At 39.4% G+C, this 27,942-nt stretch overlaps 1 protein-coding gene across 1 annotated transcript; it reads right to left on the bottom strand.

The window, feature by feature from the left end:
* Positions 1–8,596: 8,596 nt before the first annotated feature.
* On the bottom strand, positions 8,597–10,090 carry LOC116029657. The gene has a single exon (XM_031271704.1). It carries the CDS (start codon positions 10,088–10,090, stop codon positions 8,597–8,599), a length of 1,494 nt encoding a protein of 497 aa, XP_031127564.1.
* Between the last annotated feature and the right edge of the window lie 17,852 nt (positions 10,091–27,942).

Below are 27,942 nucleotides of genomic sequence, written 5' to 3'. Positions count from 1 at the left end.
ATTGGTGTACCTTTTGACCGTTTGTGGTGGAAATCTGATGTGTCATCCATTTCCGTCCATTTTGAAAACTCACGTTCGGCACCTCTTCATTATTCTATCTCCATGATATTCTTCTTCTCCAAACTTTAAGTATGCTTCCTTACCGTCATTCAGCATTACTGGAGAAGTGTCAGTTTATCGAGACCAAGGTTGATGTCTCGATTGTTTTGATGTCTCGAACCCAAGCATCGAGAGCTCTACCTCTCGAACTCTGCTTATGTCTCGAACTGGATGGTTGTATCGAGAGGTACTACCTCTCGAACTCTGCTTATGTCTCGAGACTTAGTTGATGTCTCGCAGACCCTTATTCCTCCAGTGTTGTCCCATGCCTTCTTCTGATCTGTCTATATGATTACAACACACGAGACTTCTAAGATGTTCAAACAAATTTACCTCAAGCTTAAATATTTTCCGAGTTGAGCTCAAAGTTACCCGGTTGTATTTTCGCTCTTGGTTTACTTGTCGAACTTACAACGTTTTGCCTATGTGTCGAGACTTGGGGATTTCTACTTAACAGTTGGTATCATCAAAACCTATTACATGATGTTCCTAACACCCATTCTTCTTCCCTTTGTGCTTCCCCCTGCGAAGATGATCCACCAAAATGAGAGGGTAACCTTTCTTCCCCTTTTTTGGTAGCATCCAAAATCTTTCTAAATATCACCGTGTCACCTTTTTGCTGTGCTCTCATTTCTTTGATCAGGATTGAGTCATCTTTGTGCCTTGCGTCCATTACCTCCAATTTCTTCTCCAATCCTTGGACGGTGTTGACTAGCGTGTGTAGGCACTCTTGTAATACATCAATACTTGCTTCATGTGACAAGTTGCTCCTTGATGTCACATTTTTCAACTCTTCCACTTGGGCCATAACATGCCTCAACTTGCCGTTCACTACACGGTCATTCTTCTGATTTATTTCCTTCTGAGATGTCACAACCTCACTGACTGCTTTTCTTTCCTTCTCCAGCATTAACATCATCTTGGCAATGAAACCATTTAATTCCTCCTTGATTACTGGGTTTAATCTGTTCATGCCTCGTTCCATGCCTGCAATCTGCTCAAATAATTTCAAGAAATTCGTGTACAAAGTATTATTAGAATTGCTTACTGCTTCCTTGAATTCCTTGAGAGCGGCTATGATCATTTCATTCGAATTATCCTTTGATAAATTCGAAATCACCCTGGCTTGTTGCATTCGGTCTTGAATATTTATTGGCACAGGTCTAGGTGTAGGAGTACTAGCCTGTCCAACATCTACAGCATCATCATCATCACTATGGCTTGAATTAATTTCCACTCCTTCTTCTTGATCTTGTTTGGCCTCAACACCAAAAATTTCATTAATTTCTCCTTGTGCATCCACACGTGTATTGGCCTCAACATAGTCATTTGTAGCATCCAAGTTAGCCACAAAATTATCACTTTCTTCATTTCCACCTTGATATGCATCACGGTCACCATCACTCTCAACTTCATGTGCACCAACATCCTCTTTTGACACAAAATCATCCTCTTGGTTAGCCTCATCTATACCAATGTTTGTGTCCAAGTCAGCCTCAACCTCAAAATTGTTGCCATCATAATTTTCAACATTAATTTCCCTTGTGTTGACCTCAACTTCAATTTCTTGAATATTTTCAACTCCATACTCCTCGTTTTCGGCCTCAATGTTGATGTCAACGAAATTTGTTCCAAGTTGACTTTCATCCAATTCCATTCGGCCTTCTTGATTAATTTCTTGATTTTCTTGAACATTCACTTTTCGTGTGACATGATCATCCAATAGAACATCCATAAAGTCACCTCCAATGTCACTAGTTTGATGTGGCACAACCAATTCTCTTCCGGTTACAACTTCTTCCTCATTGCTTCGAATTTCTATTCTAGGAGTTCTTTTTCTCTTCCTAATCGGTGGATTAGGTCTCATAGGTAATTCTCCTTCAACAAGATCCTCCGGTCCGGGCTTCTTTGCATTGATACGGAACAAGTATTTGCTGTTGGTAATAGGCTTTGATTGACCCATTTGGACTCCTTTTCTTCTTAAAAGTTCACCAACCAACATGCTATACCCGAGCTTCTCCTTGGATTTAACCATTTCAACCAATCTTTCAAACATAACACCACTCCAATCCAATTCACGGTCGGTTTTCATGATAGCATAGATAATACGGGAGATTTGGGATGTCAATCTATCAAATCCACCAAGCTTGCACAAAAGACATTTAACAATAATTTCTAGCAACTTGGCATACTCCCAAATAATCTCTACGAAAACCGGACAACTTAGGCACAATAATACTTGCATCTCTTCGAACCATATGCCAATAATCATGTGAATCAAATAGATAATCCTCAAATTTCATAGCATGCTCATCAACATCAAACAAATTCCTAAAATCATCCAAATCAACTTGCACATGAACTCCACCAACAATAGATTCTATATGTGAAATCCTATAGGTAGCATGCTCAAAGAATTCACTCACATCATCATCAAATATGCCAACATATCCAAAGGTGCATACCTTTAAAATGCCACTTCTTTCCATACCATTGAACACATTTTGAGCAATTATTCCATTGATTGAGATGTTCATGAAATCTTCTTTTGTGAGTAGATTCCCCGAATGAATTTTCTCATTATGTGCTTCAACTTGCGTGTTTTCGGGTTGGGTAGAGCTTGTAGATGCCATCTTTTGGATCAATTTCGGGTGGGTGGAAATTTGAAGTAGAAATTTTGAGAGTAATTTGAGAGTGTTGTTCGAATTGTTGAGAGGTTTTTTGAGTGTGGTTGTCTCTTGAGGACGACGGGTGGGGGGATTTGGGGAATGTGAGAGGTTTTAGCTTTTAGGTTTAAATGGTGAGTGGGAATCAAGGGATTTTATAGGTCAAGATTTAGGTGCTCATCTACCAATATGCCCTTGTCATAAAAGCTTTGGATTTGAAAAGTAGTAGGGTAATTCGGTCAAATGAGATGATGGTAGAAATTTGCTCAACTTGCCAAATATGGATATGGAAATTCGGTGTATTTAAAAGGTAGGGATACATCAAATCATACATTCAATTTAAAGCTGACAAAGTAGGAAAACATTCATTCACAAAGTAAATGCATTCAGATAAGAAGGTCAATAAATTTTGTCAGGTAGCAGTTCTAGGAAATGTAAATTTCCTATCAGTAAAAACAACATGAAACCTACTACATAAGACTAAAAGCATAAGGACAAAACACGTAAACCCATTTCTCATGAGTCATGCATGGCAAGTAGGACAATTTTAAATACTGAGCAAATATTACATTCACCTACTAACAGTAACACATAAATAAAGTCTAGCATGCGTGATGATTAAAACATAGATAAAGAGAACATGCATAGATCATATGCGTACATAGATAAACAAATAAGCAAGTATGGTCACACAATAAATGTACACATATACCATAAAAAGTAACACATGCATACGTACGAAAATAATAAAAATAAGCAAATAACGCAATTAAAACACAAATATAGAACATGCATACGTAAAAATCACATAAAATTGCATAAAATAAATCATGAGCTTATAAGATAGAGATAGTGATACTTAGCTCATTTCGATCATACCCATCTCGTGCCTTAGAGTATTGAATCTTGATTCGCATAAAGGCTTTGTGAGAATATCAGCAATTTGACTTTCCGTGGGTATATACTCGATCTTTAAATCCTTCTTTTCAACGTGATCTCGGATAAAGTGATGTCTCACATCAATGTGTTTGGTACGCGAATGAAGCACTGGATTTTGAGTAATCGCAATTGCACTAGTATTATCACAGAAAATACTAACGTCATCGCAATCGATCCCGTAATCTTTTAATTGTTGCTTCATCCATAAGATTTGTGCACAACAACTCCCTGCTGCGATATATTCCGCTTCGGCTGTACTTGTTGCAATGGAGTTTTGTTTCTTGCTAAACCAAGAGACCAATCTTCCCCCTAAGAACTGGCACGTTCCTGAGGTATTTTTTCTGTCTATTTTGCACCCTGCAAAATCTGCATCTGAAAATCCAGTTAGTTCAAAATTACCTTCTTTGGGATATCATAATCCCACATTGATAGTTCATTTGAGATAACGGATAATCTTCTTGGTAGCTTGATAATGAATTTCTTTTGGTTGTGATTGGAATCTAGCACATACACCCACTGAGTAAGATATATCGGGTCTACTCGCAGTGAGGTATAGTAGAGAACCAATCATTCCTCGATATTTCGTTTGCTCGACATCTTTTCCTTTATCATCTTTGTCCAGTCTAAGTGCAGTACTCATCGGTATTTTGACTGAGCCTTTTCCTTCCATGCCAAATTTCTTGATAAGATCTTTTGTGTATTTGGCCTAGTTGATGAAGATTCCTTCCTTTAGTTGTCTGACTTGTAGTCCAAGNACAAAGTAGGAAAACATTCATTCACAAAGTAAATGCATTCAGATAAGAAGGTCAATAAATTTTGTCAGGTAGCAGTTCTAGGAAATGTAAATTTCCTATCAGTAAAAACAACATGAAACCTACTACATAAGACTAAAAGCATAAGGACAAAACACGTAAACCCATTTCTCATGAGTCATGCATGGCAAGTAGGACAATTTTAAATACTGAGCAAATATTACATTCACCTACTAACAGTAACACATAAATAAAGTCTAGCATGCGTGATGATTAAAACATAGATAAAGAGAACATGCATAGATCATATGCGTACATAGATAAACAAATAAGCAAGTATGGTCACACAATAAATGTACACATATACCATAAAAAGTAACACATGCATACGTACGAAAATAATAAAAATAAGCAAATAACGCAATTAAAACACAAATATAGAACATGCATACGTAAAAATCACATAAAATTGCATAAAATAAATCATGAGCTTATAAGATAGAGATAGTGATACTTAGCTCATTTCGATCATACCCATCTCGTGCCTTAGAGTATTGAATCTTGATTCGCATAAAGGCTTTGTGAGAATATCAGCAATTTGACTTTCCGTGGGTATATACTCGATCTTTAAATCCTTCTTTTCAACGTGATCTCGGATAAAGTGATGTCTCACATCAATGTGTTTGGTACGCGAATGAAGCACTGGATTTTGAGTAATCGCAATTGCACTAGTATTATCACAGAAAATACTAACGTCATCGCAATCGATCCCGTAATCTTTTAATTGTTGCTTCATCCATAAGATTTGTGCACAACAACTCCCTGCTGCGATATATTCCGCTTCGGCTGTACTTGTTGCAATGGAGTTTTGTTTCTTGCTAAACCAAGAGACCAATCTTCCCCCTAAGAACTGGCACGTTCCTGAGGTATTTTTTCTGTCTATTTTGCACCCTGCAAAATCTGCATCTGAAAATCCAGTTAGTTCAAAATTACCTTCTTTGGGATATCATAATCCCACATTGATAGTTCATTTGAGATAACGGATAATCTTCTTGGTAGCTTGATAATGAATTTCTTTTGGTTGTGATTGGAATCTAGCACATACACCCACTGAGTAAGATATATCGGGTCTACTCGCAGTGAGGTATAGTAGAGAACCAATCATTCCTCGATATTTCGTTTGCTCGACATCTTTTCCTTTATCATCTTTGTCCAGTCTAAGTGCAGTACTCATCGGTATTTTGACTGAGCCTTTTCCTTCCATGCCAAATTTCTTGATAAGATCTTTTGTGTATTTGGCCTAGTTGATGAAGATTCCTTCCTTTAGTTGTCTGACTTGTAGTCCGTTGATGAAGATTCCTTCCTTTAGTTGTCTGACTTGTAGTCCATTGATGAAGATTCCTTCCTTTAGTTGTCTGACTTGTAGTCCAAGGAAGTAATTTCCTTCCTTTAGTTGTCTGACTTGTAGTCCAAGGAAGTAATTTAGTTCCTTTAGTTGTCTGACTTGTAGTCCAAGGAAGTAATTTAGTTCACCCATCATGCTCATTTCGAATCTGTTCTGCATAAGCTTAGAAAATTTCTCACACGGAGATTTATCAGTACTTCCAAATATAATATCATCAACATAAATTTGTACCAATAAAATATGATTATTTTCTTGAATTCTAAATAAGGTTTTGTCAACAAGGCCTTTGGTAAAACCACAACTAATTAAGAACATTGACAGAGTGTCATACCAAGCTCGTGGTGCTTGTTTTAACCCATACAATGCCTTCTTTAGTTTATAGACCTTATCAACATCACCTTTTACCTCAAAAACGAGTGGTTGTTCCACGTAGACTTCCTCTTCAAGTAGTCCATTTAGAAATGCACTTTTCACGTCCATTTGGTAGACCCTGAAATTCTTGTATGCTGCGTAGGCTAGAAAAATTCGTATTGCTTCGAGTCGTGTAACTGGGGCGAATGTTTCATCAAAATCAATTCCTTCTTCTTGTGAATAGCCCTTTGCAACTAGCCTCGCCTTATTCCTAACAATGATTCCATCTTCATTTGCTTTGTTCCTAAAGACCCATTTCGTTCCAATAACGTTATGATCTTTTGGTCTAGGAACAAGTTCCCATACGTCATTCTTTGTGAACTAATTTAGCTCCTCTTGCATGGCCTCAATCCAGCTAGGATCACTTAGAGCTTCATCTATTTATTTTGGTTCAATCTGTGAAAGAAAACACGCAAATAAAGTGTCTCGTGCAGCTGATCTTGTTTTCACGCCTTCTTGCAAATTTCCAATAATAAGATATTGTGGATGGCTCCTTAGCCACTTTCTATCAGGTTGGAAAAACTCTTGGACATTGGTAGTGGGTAGAGGTTGACTGGCACGTGTAGATTCATCATGAATAGCTTGGTAAGCCTCATCCTCACTTTGAATAATCATGTGGTTAACCTCATCCTCAAAATTTGTCTCATTAATGAGGTTAGCCTCATCACCAACATGAATTTCTTCATTTCTAGAGTCAGCCTCGTCTCTCCTAGTGAGTGCCACGTCCACTTCTTGAATTTTGGAATTATTAAGTTCCAAATCACTTATTCCCTGCAAGATCTCAATCTCAGATGAATCATTAGTCTCAAATAAATTATTTGGCACAATTTTACCAATATTCGAAACATCTGCTTCCTTGCTCTTTGCTGATTCGTCAAATACAACATGTATTGATTCTTCTACCACCATTGTTGATTTGTTGTATACTCTGAATGCTTTGCTGGTGGAAGAATATCCCAAAAATATTGCTTCATCTGCACGCTCATCAAATGTTTTCAGATGTGTTTTACCATTGATAAGAACAAAACATTTGCATCCAAAAATATGTGTTTTACCTTGAAGTTGAGATGATTGAGTTGATGGTGCCATTCCCAACTTAGATCTTTCTTGCTTTTGGCGATTAGACAAGTATTCGGTCTTACTGTTTCCCACGTGACAACATACATATTCTTTCTTCGTTTTGCTGTTAAGACAACTTCATGAGATAGTTCTGAGATAACTTGACACACATCTCGTGAGAATATAACTTTGTATCCTTTGTCACAAAACTGACTTGTGCTCAAAAGATTGAACTTTAATCCTTCAACATAAGAGACTTCTTGGATGATTAAACCATCCTTCATGACATCTCCGGTACCCATGGTTCGTCCACTTGAGTTCCTACCGAAAACTACTTTAGGACCATTCTTTGCTTTATAGTTACTCAATTCTGATTTATCTCCAGTCATGTGTCTCGAGCAACCACTATCTACAAACCAGATGGTCCTATTTCCCTGCATTCAAAGATTAAGTGTTTTTAGGTACCCATACCTTCTTGGGTCCTTGTCGGTTAGCAGTGAGCTTGGGCATCCATGCATAGCTAGAACTCGTAAGGTTCATCCTCGGTCCACGATACCCGTTAAACGCGCGATAATCATAAGGGATAGCATAGTAGGCTTGAGGTGACTTCGGTGAATAAATCTTTTGAAGACGGGGTGTTGGTTTATTCGTGTTGACTCTAGTATATGAGGTTTGTTTATGTCTATGATGGAGCAAAAATTTTGCTCTTGTCATTGGTTCATAGTCCATAATCCAGTCCTCATCACTAGGATATAGAGTACCTTCCCCACCTCTATGCTTGCTAGGGAAATTTTTGAAATTCTTGACATTACTCGGGTAAGAGTTCGGTCTTCCCTGAGGCATACCCTTGCGTTGCCTCTGTGAGTAATGTTGCCTCTTATTGCCTTGGAATTTCCCTTTGGATTGGTTATTCCCAAGTGGTTGACCATTTGCGATACGACTATGATGGTTCGGTACGCGAGGTCTATACCGAGGGGTCTGATGACTTCTCGGGTTACCGTTTTGGAAATTTCCTCTCGTAGGTTCCACAATACGTGTTTCAGTCGAATCATTAGATCGACTCGTTGATTGTGGTTTTGTTCCATTTGTGGCGTTAATCACTGGCTCAAGATTTTCAGTTTGTCCTTGGACAAAGACAGATCTTAAACCTCCACTAGTAGAAGGATCAGTTGGTCGTGTTAAGAGAACATGTTGATAAGAGCTGGAGCTATAACTAAGTCCGGTTCTACTCCCTGATGGTCTTTGATCATCTACCATTCGATCCATTAATCTAGATGAATTTGTAAATGTCGCAAGTACCGCACGCAAATTTTGCTCTCTATCATCCTTCGCTTTACACTCTTCCTCAAGAAGATGAACTTGCTTCTCAAGCTGGCTTTAGATTCAAGCATCTCAGCATTTTTGGATCTTAAGTCCTCGAGATCTTGTCTTTCTGCCAATAGCTTAGCATTCTCTTCTTTGAGTCTGAGGTGTGAATCCTCAATACCATCAAAACTCTTCATCATTCTTTCGAATGCTTCCCTAGGGTTTTCATGATATGTGGATTCGGAACTATAATTAGAAGAGTGGTTTTGTGAAGTTACCTCTTCTTCATCTGCCATAAAGCACAGCTCTACATCCGAGTCCTCTTGACTGAAAAGACACAGTAGTCCTTTCTCATCTTCCGAACTGTCACTTTCTAAACTTGAGCTGGAAGTGCATGACTCGTCGTTCTTTTCTCCTGACTTCTCTTCTACAGCTAGAGCCTTCCTTCGCCTATCATTCTTCTGGTTTTTGTTTGGCTCTTCGTCAGCATCATTTGATGCACTCTTCGGGTTGTGATAATTTCCCGAATTCTTCTTGTAGTTGTGCTCATCCTGATGCTTCTTGACGATGGGATATGGACATTCAGCTTTGAAGTGTCCAGGTTTTCGGCAGTTATAACACAGCACTTGTATTTCATCCTTCTCATGTGTTCTGGATCCGCTAGCCTTGTCATTGTTTTGGTACTTCGTTCTTCTCGTCTTGTCAAAGTTATCATAGGATTGATTCTTTCGCATGAATCTTTTGAACCTTCTCATGAACAAAGCAAGCTGATCATCAGTGAAAAAATCAGATGAGGGATTAGTATTTGACCTTGGTGTTGATGATGAAGATTGATGATTTGCAACTAAGGCTATATTTCTCGTCTCAAGTTCTTCATCATTTTGAGCTTCCTTCTCGAACTCGTAGGCTTTCAGATCACTAAAGATCTGAGTAGTACTCGTTGTCTTGAGGTCTCTATGATCTCGCATAGCTACTACTTTCATTTCCCAGCTTTTGGATAGTCCTCGGAGAATCTTCAAGTTTATCTCCTTTTGTGTTAGCTTTTTCTCATCAAGGTCATTGATTTCCATCAATAACTTTATGAACCGAGCTTCCATTTCAGTTATGGACTCCTTTGGATTGAGTTTGAAATCTTCAAACTTTTTCATGGCAATCATTAGCTTGTTCTCCTTCTCTTGTTCGTCTCCATCACCTATGAGCATAAGTACATCCCAGATGTCTTTAGCATTCTTGCACTTTCTTACTCTCGGAAACAATGATTCATCCAATGCCTTGTAGAGTATATCCTTGGCTATATTGTCGAGATTTTCTCGGGTTCTCTCTTCAGTAGTTAGCAAGGATTTCTCCTTTAGAATCATTTCTGGTGATGTCGGATCGGTAGCAACACGATTGGGGTTCACTTGTAGTATCTGGATGGGTCCATCAGTTATCACGTCCCACATCTCATCATGCATGGCAGACAAGTGAGCCTGCATGCGCGCTTTCCAATCATCAAACATGTCCAAGTTAAACATAAGAAAATGCCTATGATGTTCCATTTTAGACATTGTGCAAAGTTTGGAAATGTTTTGATAAATTTTTCAAAAAGAATCACCAGGCAGTATACACAGAGTGTCCACCGTTCAAGGTAACTTGCTCTGATACCACTTGTTGGTCCCGGTGGTAGAGATGTGAGTCTAGAAGGGGGGGTTGAATAGACTCACAAGAGGTTTTTGAAAACTTTTTGTCTAAAGAGATAAACGTAGCGGAAAGAATATATCAAGTTTTATCTTAACTTTGCACTTTGATTATTCTTGTAAAAGATATTAGGTTTGAGTGATATATGCAATGCAAGACGTAAAGTAAATATAGAGAGAGAGAGAGTTTTTATAGTGGTTCAGCTGTTAACTAAGCCTACTCCACTGTTCTTCACAACGCGTGAAGGTTTGCACTATATTCCCCATTATAGTACAAATTCCGTTACAACAAGCTCCTTTGATCACTAAGCCTGGCAGCCTTGTTGTTGTAGGTTTTTCAATTTCTTCCAAGTTTACTCCGCCTCTTTCTACTTCACTTGTAGAGATGGTTGAAAGATTGTGATGATTCTCCAACTTGAACTTCTTGTGCTTTTCTTCCTTGATCAACTTCTTAATCACACAAGAACTTCTAAAGAAATCTGAATATCACTTGTAAGCTTATGAATATCACATTGAAAGTTTTTCACTTGATAGACAATATTTCGCGTATTTTCAACATTGTCAAAGTGAGATTGGACAAGGGTATTTATAGGTGAAATTTCAGATCCGTTGGAGGGAAAATGAAATTCAAAACCTATTGTCCAGTGTGTAATATCCAATGGGTAGTGTTTTCTTCCTTTTCAGAAGGTCAGTACTTTCTAGCCGTTTGTCCACTTTTGTGCAAGGACAATTTGTCTTTTGTCCCTCAAAAAGGTGACAATCATTAAATGCTCCTAGGGATCGTTGCATAGGACGCAAAGTGACATTCAGTTATACCCATTCTCAAGGCAGTAGACAAGATGACTTATCAGAGAATGTCTTTGCCTTGGTTGAGAGAGAGAATGATTGACCTTATCATTTCTCTTAATCTCCTCGAGTCAATCACACTCTTGATTGCTCGGTCATAAAAGCTTGGCCCTTCCGTGTTTTGACCTAAGATCCCAGTCTTCGGTTCTCTAAGTCTTCGTTTCTTCGCATCTTCAACTCTTCGGATAAATTACTCTTCGGTTTAAGTCTTCATATCTTCGGTACATGAGACATAGATCCTTAGTGTTCCAAAAATACTAAGGATTCGGTTATCCTGTAGACTAAGATACAGAGCATAAACTGTTCAAAAGACTTACACAAAAGTTAGGGGTCTCCTCGTATAGTTCGGTATCATCAAAATCAATAACTCGGGGTTCCTAACAATTTCCCCCTTTTTGATGATGCCAACACCCTAAGTTCATTCTATTCGGCTTTCTTTATCCTCAAAAGGATTTTCATTAAGTGTGCCAGAATAGTTGAAGTTTTACATTTGAGACGAGGAGTAAAACAAAGCTAGATAACACACACACGCTGATCCCAATCGAAAGAAGACTTTTATTTATAAGAAGTTTCATACATCATTACAAAAAGCAAAACTGACAAAATTTAAAGACGGAAAGAAAAATTCTTCTTATTTTGAGCTTTCACCAGTCTTCTTCTTCTTCTTCTCTCTTTCCCAAATTTCATGCTCTTGGAGTTGGATCATATCGTTGATTTCTTTCCTTGCTTTCACAGTGTCGAGTCCTTCAATCTTGAAAGCATATTTATGGTGTAGCCTCAGCATCAGATAATTTTGGACTACTTCACCAAGATTTTCTCCCCTTATAACTCTCCATTCACACCAAGCTATTAGTTCGAGAGCATTCATTCCATCGGAGAAACTTTGTTGCATGGCAGTCAAAATTTGAGCAATGCCATTCATTTTGGTTCGTCTTTCAGCTGCTTTGGTTATCTTGTTTGCTTCTTCAAGTTCCTTCATAACTTTCTCAAATCTCTTCTGTTCTTCCTGCTGAATTCGGAAAATTTCTTCATCTTTCTTTCTTTGCTCAAAGATTCTTTCATTATGATTTCTCAAGAAGATCATTCTGTCCATGGGTTTCTTGTTGTTCCAGAAGGGTGGGATGTTGCATTCTTCATATTTCTTTCCAGATCCTTCTTTGTATGGAACATATTCAATCATTTCTCCATTGACTCTCCGATTCATTTGCTTCGTTTCTTTGCCTTGTTTCTTTTTCCTTTTAGAACTCGGTTCACCACCTGTAGGTTTATTTTGCGTTCTCTTCGGAGATGGTGAAGGAGATGGAGTTTTTCTAATATTCAGGATGGCCTTTCTTTGTCGTGAAATATCATCATTGTCCTGATCATCATTCCTTAGAACAATTTCCTTTCCTTTGCAAGTGTTCGAAGGCATTCCTTTCATCTCTTCCCCCTTGTTGGCATCATTGACTTCTATGAGAGTATCCACCTTGTTACTCAGATGATTGATGCAAACTTGCAATTCTTTAAGAGTCCACTCGAACTCACAGACAAGGGATGCTGTTGCATGTTGATTTCCAAAGACAGTTTCAAGCTTTGAACAGGATAAGTCGAGACGCTCCTTAATAAATGCATGCTTCGTAACCAAATCACGCTGTATTTTCGTGATTTCAGTTACCGAGTCCTTCAAAGATCCAAGAGAAATGAGGTTCTTAGAGAATGCATTGTCGATCTTTTTCTCAAGAGCAGTAAGTCTTTCATCGGTGGTAGACTTAGAGGACTTCTTTTTCTGCCTTCTCACATCCTTCTTGATTTTAGTGATGGACTCGTCAAGAGATTTGAACTGTGCATCTTGAGTCCTCGCTAATCCCTGTATGACATTTAACAGAGAAGTGAAAGCAGACGAGGTATCAAGGATTACCTCAGTAGAATCCGAACTCTTGGATGCGTCAGTAGATGGACCATGACTGTCCTTGGAATGCGCTTCCATGTTTTCACCTTGAACTAGGACAAGTTCTTGTCCTTCTGCAAGATTTAATTCGTCGATTGGAGAGGGTAAGTTTTCGGGACTTGCACTTTTAGATGCTTCCAGGTTTCCATCGGAAGTGTAGTCAGGAAGGACTTCTACCTCAACATCAACTAAGTTAAGATCTGATGTAATCATCTTTTCATCAAGTAGCTGCAAGCCATCATGATTCGCACCTCGAGATGCTTCCATTGTTTCATCTCGGGCTGAACTAGGACTTAGCAGGATCTGTGTTTCCATAGATTCGGTGGGAGCAGACCTCGGCTCATTGGTATGGTTCTGATTAGATTCATCATTGGCACGAGTTATCTGTACTCCTGTGTTTGGAATGTTAACAGCTCGGGAAGGAGGAGCATGACTTCCAGATGGATCATCGTTGTCATCATCATCATCCTTCTTATGATGGTGATCACGGCATCCGTGATTTTGATTAGAATCCGAATCCTCAGCATCATCTTCATCTTGTTGACGACTCGGCCCAACATCTGGTCTAAGATCTCTTATCTCTGTTTGTGCTCGAGAGATGTTGTGGATTTTGGCAATCTGCATGTCTTCTAGCATAAGGCGTTCCCGAGGAGTTTGGTAGCCAACATTCAAATCTACAGATTTGCCAAACCGAGTTGTTCTTCCTTGGAGTTTTTCAGCAAAAACTCTTTCAATTTCATCGGGTCGTGTGGCGTCAAAAACAGATCATGTGCCCATCCAATCCAATGCCCATTCTTCTTCCTCGGCCATTTCGCTAATTGTACTTGCTATAACCCGAAGACTTGACATCCGCCATTCCTGCCAATTGTAAATACGAGCAAGTTCTTGTCTCAGTATCTCCTCATGAGAAGATTCAGCAATCAATGCTTCGACAGGAGGTATTTCAGCCTCAAATTCCTCATATGCCATCTGCTAAGCCAAGGCTGCGTCGGCATTAATCTGTTGAGCGACGGAATCAGGATGGAGGATAAGTTGCTGAGCTGACTCAGGAATTTCAGATTCGGTTGTTGCAGGTGGAATCTCCTCAATCCGAATAGTTGACACACGCGGCTATTTCAAAAGGAGGTGTCAATGCATGTAATCAAGAGTGAGCATTATACGGGCCATGGAAGGAGACAAATGTTCTGTGATTTGTCGTTAAACTATTGCGGACATTGGTCGATAAGATTGATCACAGACTTCAGCATCATCTCCATCAGATACTTCCTCTATTGTTGATTCGGATCCTGACTCATTTCTTTCGCGTGGCAAGGTGATTACCAGCTGTTGTGTTCTGGGTATGGAAGCAATGGGACTTTCAGCTTCAGTAACCAAGGGTTCGGGAGGTGGTAAAGACTCCAAGACAGATGGTACAGAGGATGATTCGATTTGAGGAGTCGTCGGTTTCAGTAGCCTAGTAAGAGGCATTTGATCTTCCTCATCACTATCTTCCCTGGAAAGATCAAGAGGAGGGGGAAGAACTCGGTGACAATCTTCAAGTTGAGCTTCCCTCAGTTCCTCTTCTGCTGGTAAGACAGCAGTTGATTGGGTTTCATGTTCAACTTCAACTTCGTCAATTTGATCAGTCCTTTGTTTCTTTTTCGGACGTCTAAGCTGTTTTCCCTTCTTCTTCTTAGTGACCTCTTCTGATGCCTTCGCCTCCTCCTCATGAGAGGATTCGGCTCGCTTTCCTTCAGCCTTGCGACCTTCTGAGACTTCGGTGAGATCCTTCTCATGCGATCCCTTAGAACGTTTAGATTTATGCTTCTTTGACTTCTTCTTCTGGGCGGCTTCCAGACTTCCTGCCTTGCGCTTCTTAGAAGACTTTTCTGGCTCTTCCTCAAATGAGGATTCGGTGCGCTTCGAGGATTCAGCATGTTTGGAGGCTTTTGGTTTTGAGGGCTTGGGTTGTATCTTTGGTTGGTGTGTAGAGCCTTCCGAACCATGGCCTTTAGCCATCTCAGATTCCCCCTGTCCAACTGAGCTTTTGGACAATTTGGATTGTGATTTCTTCTGTTCCTTTCTCAAGGCAGCTTCCAGTTCATCTGCCTTTCTCTTGAGGTAATTAGGTGGCTTTGAGGTCATGTGATAATGAGTTCTATGTGAGGCAGTTCCCATGCGCAACTTCACCTTCTTATCTCTCAGAATAGTACTGAGCATGAATCCATAGCCAAGAACCTTAACAATCCATCTGGTCGTAGGACTAACACCTGTTTGAACATTATCTACTAAAAAGTCAAATATCACCCTTGACCAATCAACAAGGTAATTTTACAGAAGTGCACACAACATCCGCATCTTTTTGTCAAATATGTCATCAGTTCTAGATTGTTTGCTCTCAACAATCTTATTCAAGATGTCTACGACAAATTCATAGTCCAGTTTCAACATCTTTTTCTTCAAAATAGATGGAAAGGATGAGGGTTGTGAATGACCCTTCATCTTTTTCCACATCTTCTTTCTGTTATATTTCTTCTCAGAGCAGTCCGGATGGAAACCATCCCCACAGATAGGAAAGTCAAAAACTCTCCTAATGTCTTCATGATTAATCACAACCTCAGTGCCATTAACTATTGAGTGAATTTCATGAACACCATTGACAGTTTGTATTTCAGCATTTATATAGAACTGTGTCACATCAATAGGATACCAGGCTTTATGTTTAAAAGTAACAAACTTGTAAAGATTACCGTCTTCAAGGCACTTCACAACGTGATTTCCAAACTCTTTGTCAAGCACTTTATCAAGAAAACCGTCAACATCAAGCATCGAACCGGCCTTAACCATGCAATGGTTTGACTTCTGACCTTTAACAACGGTAGAGAACAACTTGAAAACTTCCACATCTTCACATGGACGGGTTATAATCTGTGGAGGTCTGAAAGGTTCTTGAGTGGCTGGTGTTTTTTCTGGCGAGGGTAAGGGTTTTGGCGGTGGACCATGAGCATTAGCAACGTCATCGGAAGATGAGCTTGAACTTTCAGACGAAGAACTTGATCTAGATGATGACATGATTCTCAACTTTTGGTATTTTTAGAGAGGTTTTAGGGTTAAGAGGATAACAGTGCTTTTGGTAGGGTAAAAGGTAAAAAGTGAGAGGTACAAGAGGTTATATATGGTGAGAGATGGTGGATCGGGTCATTTTGCAGAAAGTGGAGCGAATTTAAGAGCAAGAGACAAAAACCCTTAAATGCCCTTTAATGAGAGGACAAAAATGGCATAAAGTCGTGGTCGAGGTTTGTACTGATAAGAGTAGTTTCCCATAAGATGAAATAGCTATTTAATGAGGAGAGAGAAATGCACTCATTTTACCATCACATCTTGATGGCCCGTCCTTTCATGTCAGACGGTTCAGAGAAGTTGGAGCGCATGCTTCGGCATTTTCCTCAAATAGGGCATTGACACGTGTACCATCATGATCCCACGTTCTCAAGTTGAACGGTTGTAAGTGAGTTTCACCCTGAGACTTGTTCAGCACGATACATATTTGACCAATCGATCACACGAATCACACAGAGAGTCCTCGGGGTTAAGGATTCGGTGGTTCAATCCTTCAGTCAATATGAATTCGGTCATCACATGTGTTGTGTGCTTCTTCGGTACTGATAGATGTTTAGCCATTGAGTTTGTCACCCTTCGGGAAGATTTAACACTTCGGAAAAGAGAATGATAGACTACGCAATTAAAAGATAGTTTCATTCATTTGAAAGATAACAAGTGACATCCAAGATAACATATTAGACTAGCCAACCCAACCCTGATTTTGCTACAAGGCATGACAACTACTTTCTTGCCTTGCCTTTGCCCTTATTCTTTGCATGCCTACTGTTACCATTTGACATAAGGCTTTGTCCTTGGCTGCTCTCCGTGGTAGGAGGGCTTGGAGCTGGTAGAGCACTTGGGGCAGCATCAGGGATCCAAGATGGGGCCATAGGTCCATAACCAGGTTCATTTTCAAGCACCGAGGACTTGTCAGATACATAATCTGGCTCAAGCATCGCAAGGTAGCGAAGATAGTCCTCGTCATAGTCTGCATTTGCTGGCTGGTTTGGAGCCTGATCCTGCTGATACCATCTTTGGATGTCATTCCATGCATCATCTCCAGTATAGTTCATGGAGGGTGGAGGAGTTGGCCTTGGCACAAGGTCTGGATCCGGCCAGTAGGGTTCCTCGTTAGGTGGAGCTATACCTCCGGAATAGAAGCCTAGGACAGACATGGTAGGTGGCTTGGGCACGTAATCCTCAGAGTCCGAATCAGAGAGTTCTAGAGGATGTGCAGATGTGTCCCCTTAGAGAGGTTCTCCCTTTTCTTCTCTCAACTTGTTGAGTTTGCTTGTTCCTTCTTTCAACAACAGCCGAAAAGAGAACCTTTTCTTGACGGGTTTCTCTTCAGAACACGCCTTCTTGCCTTTCCCTTTATCCATTCCTGCAAAATAGAATACAACACAAAGGATTAGGAGTTAGGATACCTCTCCCTTCCTCGGTTGTGATCTATTTATAGAGAGATTGTGGCGCTGTGATTGGCTGAGATCCATTTGACGTGACCAATCAAAGTTGCAACCGTCCAAGAGTTTTGAGCTTATCCATTAATATGAATCCGTGAACTTCTGATTCTGAGGAGCATTAAATTCAAGGTGTCATAACTGATAAGTCCTTTCAGTTTTGGATCGATTCATTTGTCTCTCCATCAATTCATCTCTATCATATCGAGCTCATGCCTCAAGGTAGAGAATATTGCTTCGGCAAGCGGTTTAGTGAGAATATCCGCAAGCTGGTCTTCGGTATTCACATACTCAAGTTTGATATCCTTTTTCTCCACATGATCTCGAATGAAGTGATATTTTATATCAATATGCTTGGTTCTTGAGTGTAATACAGGATTTTGAGTTATGGCGATCGCACTTGTTGTGACACCACGGGTTGGTCAACCCTACAACCGGGAGCATCACCGCCACACCTAGGTCGAACCCGGCTAACCTTTAGCGGTTCCTCCCTAGGTGCACAGGCTAATTTTCCTGACCTACACATGCTTCCCATACACCTGTAACAACTCATAACTATCTGACTCGACAACAGAGGTATAAGTTAAACATTCCAAATATATATATATATATATAGGTTCATAGGAGTGATAACGACATCCTTAGAACCCCAAAACATACTTTAGATATATATATATACAACCGCAATGCCCAAGTTTGGCAATTGATCTACAAAGACTGCTGCAGAATATGTACACAAAAAGAGAGTTTTAGACTATCCCGACTTGACCTCCACCACCTATCAGATCATACGATACACTGGGATCTCAAACTCTCCCCAAACTAGATGCCATTCGCCCTCAAACCACTTAAGGTGATCCAAGGAGCGATCGATGACAATGACCATAGACCATTCTCCCTCGGGAGGAGTGGGATCCCAGAGATATGGGTAATGTACAATGAACTCTAGGGGGTCGCTACCCGGTAAAACTTCTATTGGGTAGTAGCCCCACCGAGCCAGATGAGCATCTACCAGAGACACAAGAGAGCTGGATGGTGAGAAGGAATCGTCAGGAGCTAGTAGAGTGTGGCCGGGTACGTAGGGGTCCTCCCCTATCATATGCTGTACATAGACTCCATATCCAAAAACTGAGCCATTATAGTTCGGTGAAGTTACCGAACTATACGACTCATTGCTGGATGACATCTGTTAAAGGGTAACAATGAAGCACCCGTTAGCACGACGGCTAAGTAAGAACCCATAAGCTTCTCATTCATAGGTAAAGATGTTTTAACTTACCAATGGACTATAGCATAGAATGTCCTATTAAATGACATGCTTTCATTTTTTGTAAATTACCAAAATGTAAACAAATAAGCATAAAGTTCATCATATTCACATTACACACGCGAATTCCCACAACCATACCTAACAACTTCACGATATACCATTTCTCAACGTCAAACGTCTAGTTTCTTGGAACTAGTATCGCACATCTCATCATAGCATAACACATCTCATCATAGACATTGATTCAACCATTATTTATGAAAACTCGACTTAGTTTCATTTCAAAGTATGAGGCCTTATAGGAAATGTTGAATATTCCTTGTCGGTTGACCGAATGAACCTGGAACTTGGGCTTGCGGTCATTACCCAAATTCTCTTCTCGGTCCCTTGGACGAAGGTTCATTAGAATGGCCCCTAGTGTGGCCCCGCCTAGGTCCATTAAAATGACACCAACCCGAAGACGACAGAGTCAACAACCATTAACTCACAGACAACAACGTGGTACATAATTCCACATATCACGACAACAACCAACATGGCATGATTAGACTATCAAATTCTTTTCTATGCTCACAACGCACTTTGTTACTCATTCACGTTCACAACACATAGTTCACATACACTACCTATACCTTATCATATATACATATATACGTAATATTACATACATAATAATAATAATAATAATAATAATAATAATAGTTATAAAATATGGATGATTATCCACAATTGTAAATATAATAATAATATATATGGATACTTATCCATCCAAATCTATATAATAATAATATTACTAATAATAATAATAGAATATGGATGAATCTTATCTCATAAGCTTGGTACCAAAAATATTAATATTAATATTTTTGCACAAAATAATCCTTTGAGATAAAAATTTTACAATAGGTTAATTTCAAACAACATCTGGACCCCTTTTAAAACAATAACTTGATTCGAAATACGTTGGTCCAGAGTTCGCGAAACAACCTTTGTTCTGAAAGGTACATAATTATAACGAAATATTCTTGAAAATGTTTGGATTTAATAATAAATCCGAGATAATCTTAATAAAAAGAAATTTTTGGGTTTAAAATTTTGGGGTATTACACCCTACCCCCCTTAGGAATAGTTTCGTCCCCGAAACTTCCTTCCTAACACATAAGGTCTCAACACAGCCAGCCATACAACCACACATCAAGACATTCAATATACAACAGTTGATCAAGCACAAATAGACAATCAAATCTATATACGCCCGCTCCTCTTAACTGGTCGAATAGGTCATCAATTCTAGGCAATGGGTATTTATTCTTAATTGTGACTCGATTCAGTTCCCTGTAATCGATACACAATCTAAAACTCCCATCCTTCTTCGTCACAAATAACACCGGTGCATCCCAGGGCCATACACTGGGTCTAATAAATCCCCTTTCTCCCCAGTTCTCCTAGTTGAACTTTCAACTCCTCTATTTCTTTGGGCGCCATTCTATAAAGTGCTTTGGAAATAGGTGATGTTCCCGGCATCAGGTCAATGGTGAATTCCACTTCTCTTTCAGGGGGCATTCCCGCAAGATCATCGGGAAACACGTCCGGAAATTCACACACAACTGGGATCCGACTGATCTCCAGTTTTTCTACTTCCATATCCTACACCAGACAGAGGTACACTCCATACCCCTTTTGTGCGTATTTTCTCAGCCTACGTATTGTCATCAGTTTTGGTTCGGGCTCCTTCTCGATTTCTCGATATGAAACCCTTTTCCCTTTCGGTCATCTTAACAGAATTTTCTTTTCATTACAAGCTATCCTAGCTTTATATTTCGCTAACCAGCCCATTCCCAATACCACATCTATACCTTCCAACTCAAACCGAATAAGATTCCCGGGACAGTTAACTCCCGCTATCTCTATAGAACATTCTCATATATGTTTCAAGCTACTACTACCTGGCAGTCATTACGTTAGGTTTACCTAGTAGCAGTCTTAACCCCAATTATCAGCAAACATACAAGAGATGAAAGAATTCGTGTCTCCTGTATCAAAGAACTAAACCAGGCACATGGTTATTTGCGTGTGCCCCACTCGGCCGCACTGGAAGCATGTAAGTTTCTCCCCTCGACAGTTTTCACCAGGGTGGATCCTCCCGCACCGTGGACATGGGTAACCCCTTACTTGGATTACTTCCCCCTTTCTTTCTCCTTGCCTGCTACTGGCTTCTCCAAAGTTTTGTTTCTTGCCTTCAAGTGTCGATTTCCCCTGCTGCGCCTCGGCCTTTCTCTTGTTTCGGCCGTACACCTCCTGCTGATCCAGGTGCACCTGATAATGGTCCGACGCCCGTTTATATGCCTCTTTCAGGGTCGAACACATAAACGGTGCAAGGGCTCTTCGGTTATCCCAGTCCATGCCGCGCACGAATCTTCTGGCCTTACTCTCGTCATCCGGCACGATATCCTGGGCGAATCTTAGCAGTTCTATGTACTTTGCATAATACTCCTGAATACTTGCCCCTTTCTGTCTCAGCCTTAGAAATTCTTCGCACTTAATTCCTCGAATTCTTTCAGTGTAAAACTGAGCCCTCAATGCTGTTTTGAAGTCTTCCCAGTCGAAGTCTGGTTCTTGCAAAAGATCAGGCCCAGTTGTAGTCCACCAATTGTCCGCAGCCTTTGTGAGGTAGTACACAGCCGAGGATATTCTCTGATCCGCAGGGCAGTTTACTGCGTCCAACAACTTGTCAAATGTTCTGATCCACTCTTCCAGAACCACAGGATCTTCTTCTCCGGCATAGGTCGGAGGGTGTCTGCTGGCTATTGCTTTAGCATAATCTACTCGGGGCTGAACTTGATTTTGGTCTGGAGCCTGCTGAGCCATCATGAACTCAGCCATTCTTTCCATCATCTGCACCATGCGATCCATGGTAGAGGTTTCTTCGTTGCCCGCACGACTACGTGTTTCCGGTCTAGGAGGCATATCTACTGAACAAGCAATCAGCTTCCAAAAGGGTTACAATTTCGCAACCTAACCACCCCGAACGCAGCATCGTATCTACTCAATTACTATACTACAACGTCACTACTCACTTTACCACATTTATCAACAAAGTGCTACAGTAGGGCACTATAGTCAATAGTGTATCCTACTCTTCGAATCATCAAACAATCACAATTACTAACAACAAACACATACGATCATTAGCAGAGATTATATCACACAATACACAATTTTCAATATTATATGCAGCAATGATAGGTGATCCCATGTACCGCTATCCAGTCACCAGCTCCGATTCCGTTCCGAAAGGTTTACACTTGGGTTAGGGTGACACAGTAACTTAAGCTTATCTTAACAAACCTAGGTTGACTCGATCCTAGGCTCTGATACAACCTTGTGACACCCCGGGTTGGTCAACCCTACAACCGGGAGCATCATCGCGACACCTAGGTCGAACCCGGCTAACCTTTAGCGGTTCCTCCCTAGGTGCACAGGCTAATTTTCCTGACCTACACATGCTTCCCATACACCTGTAACAACTCATAACTATCTGACTCGACAACAGAGGTATAAGTTAAACATTCCAAACATATATATATATATATATATAGGTTCATAGGAGTGATAACGACATCCTTAGAACCCCAAAACATACTTTAGATATATATATATACAACCGCAATGCCCAAGTTTGGCAATTGATCTACTAAGACTGCTGCAGAATATGTACACAAAAAGAGAGTTTTAGACTATCCCGACTTGACCTCCACCACCTATCAGATCATACGATACACTGGGATCTCAAACTCTCCCCAAACTAGATGCCATTCGCCCTCAAACCACTTAAGGTGATCCAAGGAGCGATCGATGACAATGACCATAGACCATTCTCCCTCGGGAGGAGTGGGATCCCAGAGATATGGGTAATGTACAATGAACTCTAGGGGGGCGCTACCCGATAAAACTTCTATTGGGTAGTAGCCCCACCGAGCCAGATGAGCATCTACCAGAGACACAAGAGAGCTGGATGGTGAGAAGGAATCGTCAGGAGCTAGCAGAGTGTGGTCGGGTACGTAGGGGTCCTCCCCTATCATATGCTGTACATAGACTCCATATCCAAAAACTGAGCCATTATAGTTCGGTGAAGTTACCGAACTATACGACTCATTGCTGGATGACATCTGTTAAAGGGTAACAATGAAGCACCCGTTAGCACGACGGCTAAATAAGAACCCATAAGCTTCTCATTCATAGGTAAAGATGTTTTAACTTACCAATGGACTATAGCATAGAATGTCCTATTAAATGACATGCTTTCATTTTTTGTAAATTACCAAAATGTAAACAAATAAGCATAAAGTTCATCATATTCACATTACACACGCGAATTCCCACAACCATACCTGACAACTTCACGATATACCATTTCTCAACGTCAAACGTCTAGTTTCTTGGAACTAGTATCGCACATCTCATCATAGCATAACACATCTCATCATAGACATTGATTCAACCATTATTTATGAAAACTCGACTTAGTTTCATTTCAAAGTATGAGGCCTTATAGGAAATGTTGAATATTCCTTGTCAGTTGACCGAATGAACCTGGAACTTGGGCTTGCGGTCATTACCCAAATTCTCTTCTCGGTCCCTTGGACGAAGGTTCATTAGAATGGCCCCTAGTGTGGCCCCGCCTAAGTCCATTAAAATGACACCAACCCGGAGACGACAGAGTCAATACGCTTAAGTGTGCACACCCCCACAGTCTAGCCATACATGAGTGACGTAGAGACTCGGCGAATAGACTTCGCCAAAGTACGAATACAACCGTACATATTACATTGACAACCTTCGGTAAGTATAGCCCGAGGTAAAACAAGACAACAAGGTCCTCGTAACTTCTGAAACTAAGGTTTTATTCCTTTTAAACATTCATTACTCTTGTTCCGACAATACGCTCAACTTTCCTACTTATACACTCATTAACATATGTATTCAACAAGTGGTACATAATTCCACATATCACGACAACAACCAACATGGCATGATTAGACTATCAAATTCTTTTCTATGCTCACAACGCACTTTGTTACTCATTCACGTTCACAACACATAGTTCACATACACTACCTATACCTATCACATATAATATTATCATACCTATACACATATATATATAATATATATAATATACAACATAATATATATATATGTTACGGTATATATATATATAGTATATATATAATATGTATCTTACACACATATATATATATTATACCACATAACACACACGTAATATATATATATATATATCACACACACAATATACATAACACACACACAATTAATTATATATATGATACACACCTATGTAATATATATACACAACACACACACACGTAATATATATATAACACACATACATGTAATATATATACCTAACACACACACACGATTAATATATATATAATACGCTCTCACACGTACACAATATCTATGTATATATATATCATGCTACACACACACAACATATACATATATACACATTACTCCTAATTTATGTGTACAACATGTCCAATACACAAAATATTCACAAATTACATACAACTACATGGATTGGAAATTAATTCACCAATTACCTACTTTGAGTAGCTATAATTCCAACTTGAGGGGTAACTTACCTCAATCTCACTACGAACACAAGAAATTCGAAGATTGAAGCTCGGGATTCAACCTTTGCTCTTAAAATCCTAACATAGAGCACAATAATACAAATATGATTCAACAAAATTCTACCCAAAACTATGAACTAGGAGTAAAAATATAACTTTTAACCGATTAAATATAAATTTTACCGAACAAATCGCGATCAAAGCTTGAAATTTTGCTTCTCTCTCTCTCTCTCTCTCCCTCTCTCTCCCTCTCTCTCTCTTTTTCTCTCACGAAATGGAATTGCAGTGAAGGGGAATGAAGAAATGAACTTCATTTCTTCATCCTTATCATATATACATATATACGTAATATTACATACATACATAATAATAATAATAATAATAATAATAATAATAATAATAATAATAATAGTTATAGAATATGGATGATTATCCACAATTGTAAATATAATAATAATATATATGGATACTTATCCATCCAAATCTATATAATAATAATATTACTAATAATAATAATAGAATATGGATGAATCTTATCTCATAAGCTTGGTACCAAAAATATTAATATTAATATTTTTGCACAAAATAATCCTTTGAGATAAAAATTTTACAATAGGTTAATTTCAAACAACATCTGGACCCCTTTTAAAACAATAACTTGATTCGAAATACGTTGGTCCAGAGTTCGCGAAACAACCTTTGTTTTGAAAGGTACATAATTATAACGAAATATTCTTGAAAATGTTTGGATTTAATAATAAATCCGAGATAAGCTTAATAAAAAGAAATTTTTGGGTTTAAAATTTCGGGGTATTACACTTGTGTTATCACACATAATGCTTACTTCTTTGGCAGATACACCATAGTCTTTGAGTTGTTGCATCATCCATAGTATTTGTGCACAACAACTGCCAGCCGCTATGTATTCGGCTTCAGCAGTGCTTGTTGCAATGGAATTCTGCTTTTTACTGAACCAAGAGACAAGCCTTCCCCCTAAGAATTGGCAAGTCCCTGATGTACTTTTTCGGTCAATTTTGCAACCAGCAAAATCTGCGTCAGAATATCCAACTAGATCAAAGATGTCACTCCTCGGGTACCAAAGTCCCACACTTTGAGTCCCTTTTAGATATCTTAGTATCTTTTTGGCAGCACTCAAATGACTTTCCTTCGGATTGGCTTGAAACCGAGCACATACTCCTACAGCAAACGATATGTCTGGTCGATTAGCCGTAAGATATAATAGAGAACCGATGATTTCTCTATACTTCGTCTGATCCACATCCTTTCCTTCGTTATCGATATCCATTCGTAACGAAGTGTTCATGGGTATTTTAACTGAGGACTTCCCATCAACTCCAAATTTCTTTATGAGATCCTTGGTGTATTTTGCTTGATTTATAAAGATCCCATTTCGTTCTTGTTTGACTTGAAGACCCAAAAAGTAGTTTAATTCTCCCATCATGCTCATCTCAAATTTTCCTTGCATGAGTTTTGAGAATTTCTCACATAGATCCGAATCGGTACTTCCAAAAATGATGTCATCTACATATATTTGTACTAGTAGAATATGGTCTCCATTCTTGATTCTGAAAAGGGTTTTGTCAACTATCCCTTTCGTGAATCCACAGCTTATAAGAAAGCATGATAAGGTGTCATACCAAGCCCTTGGAGCTTGTTTTAAACCATATAAAGCCTTTTTGAGTTTATAGACTTTATCCATCCCTACTTCAGAAATAAAACCTGGGGGCTGCTCAACATATACTTCTTCTTCCAGAAGTCCGTTCAAGAAGGCACTTTTGACATCCATTTGATAGACTTTAATGTATTTCCATGCAGCATATGCTAGAAAGATTCTTATGGCTTCGAGTCTAGCAACAGGAGCGAAGGTTTCATCAAAATCGATCCCTTCTTCCTGACAGTATCCTTTTGCGACTAACCGAGCCTTGTTCCTAACAATGACTCCATGCTCATTCATCTTGTTTCTGAAAACTCATTTAGTTCCAATGACGTTTTGATGAGTTGGTCGTGGAACTAGTTCCCATACATCATTTCTCTCAAATTGATGTAGTTCATCTTGCATGGCAATGACCCAGTCCGAGTCATTTAGTGCTTCTTCTATGGTTTTCGGTTCAATTTGAGATATGAAACATGCCATCATGCATTCCCGAATGGATGCACGAGTTCGTAGATTATCATGTATATCACCGATGATTTGATCTTGAGGATGATTTCTCAATCATTTTAGATCCGGTTGTAAAGTCGTAGGAGGTGCTCCTTCATCGATAGAGGGTTTGCCTTGATTGCTTCCATCTTGTTGAATTATTGGCTCATTTCCATCATTCGGTAATACTTCGGTTTGAGATGAAGCATTTGGTAGAAGATTTGGAAAGAGTGGATAATCGTCGTCTTCTGATTCTGATCCTTCAGATAGTTCTTCAATTTCTCTATCTTTCGTTTCTTCATCAGTTTGTTTCTCAGAGATCACCACTCTCTCTTTTGATGATTCGTCGAAGACTACATGTATTGATTCTTCTATCACCATTGTTTGCTTGTTTAGTACTCGAAAAGCTTTACTCTTTTCATAATATCCCATAAATATTCCTTCATCGGCACGTTCATCAAAAGCCTTTAGATGTGATTTCCCGTTGTTATGAATGAAGCATTTACTTCCAAATATGTGAAAGTATTTTACAACAGGTTTTCTGCCCTTCCATAGTTCGTAGGGTGTGGCTCCATGATCTTTATGAATAAGAGATCTGTTTTGAGTGTAGCATGCTGTGTTTATTGCTTCGGCCCAAAAACGTTTCGGCAGGCCTGAGAAAGCAATCATGGATCTTGCTGCTTCCTTGAGGGTTTTATTGTGTCTTTCAGCTACACCATTCTGTTGAGGAGTTCTTGCTGCTGAAAGCTGATGTAGTATACCGTGTTGTCCACAGAAATCCTGGATGACTTTGTTTACAAATTCAGTTCCTTGATTAGACCGAATTTTGACAATATTTAGATCCTTTTCGGTTTGAAGTCTTCGGAGCAAGTCTGGAAGAACTTTCTCTGTTTCATTCTTCTTTCTTAGAAAAGATATCCATGTAAATCTTGTGTCGTCATCTACTACCACAAGAGTGTATTTTCTCCCGCTTAGACTAACTGGATCAACTGGTCCAAATAAGTCCATATGGAGTAGACTTAATGGCCTTGCATTGGTGTTAAGAGATTTCGTTTTGAACGAAGACTTGATCTGCTTTCCCTTTTGACATGCTTCACATACTTTATCCTTGTCATAGATTACATTCGGTAATCCTTCAACCAGTTCCTTTCTTGCAAGCTTGTTGATGGCCTTGAAGTTGAGATGATTGAGTTTATAGTGCCATTCCCAACTTAGATCTGTCTTG

This window comes from Ipomoea triloba, chromosome 9, assembly GCF_003576645.1.
Source record: "Ipomoea triloba cultivar NCNSP0323 chromosome 9, ASM357664v1".
Lineage (NCBI taxonomy): Eukaryota > Viridiplantae > Streptophyta > Magnoliopsida > Solanales > Convolvulaceae > Ipomoea > Ipomoea triloba.
Note: the sequence above shows the minus strand (reverse complement) of the source record. Positions and strands in the feature narration are given on the sequence as shown.

Coding starts and splice junctions, on each gene's coding strand:
- LOC116029657 (XM_031271704.1), bottom strand. CDS start 10,090: ATGCATGATGAGATGTGGGACGTGATAACTGATGGACCCATCCAGATA.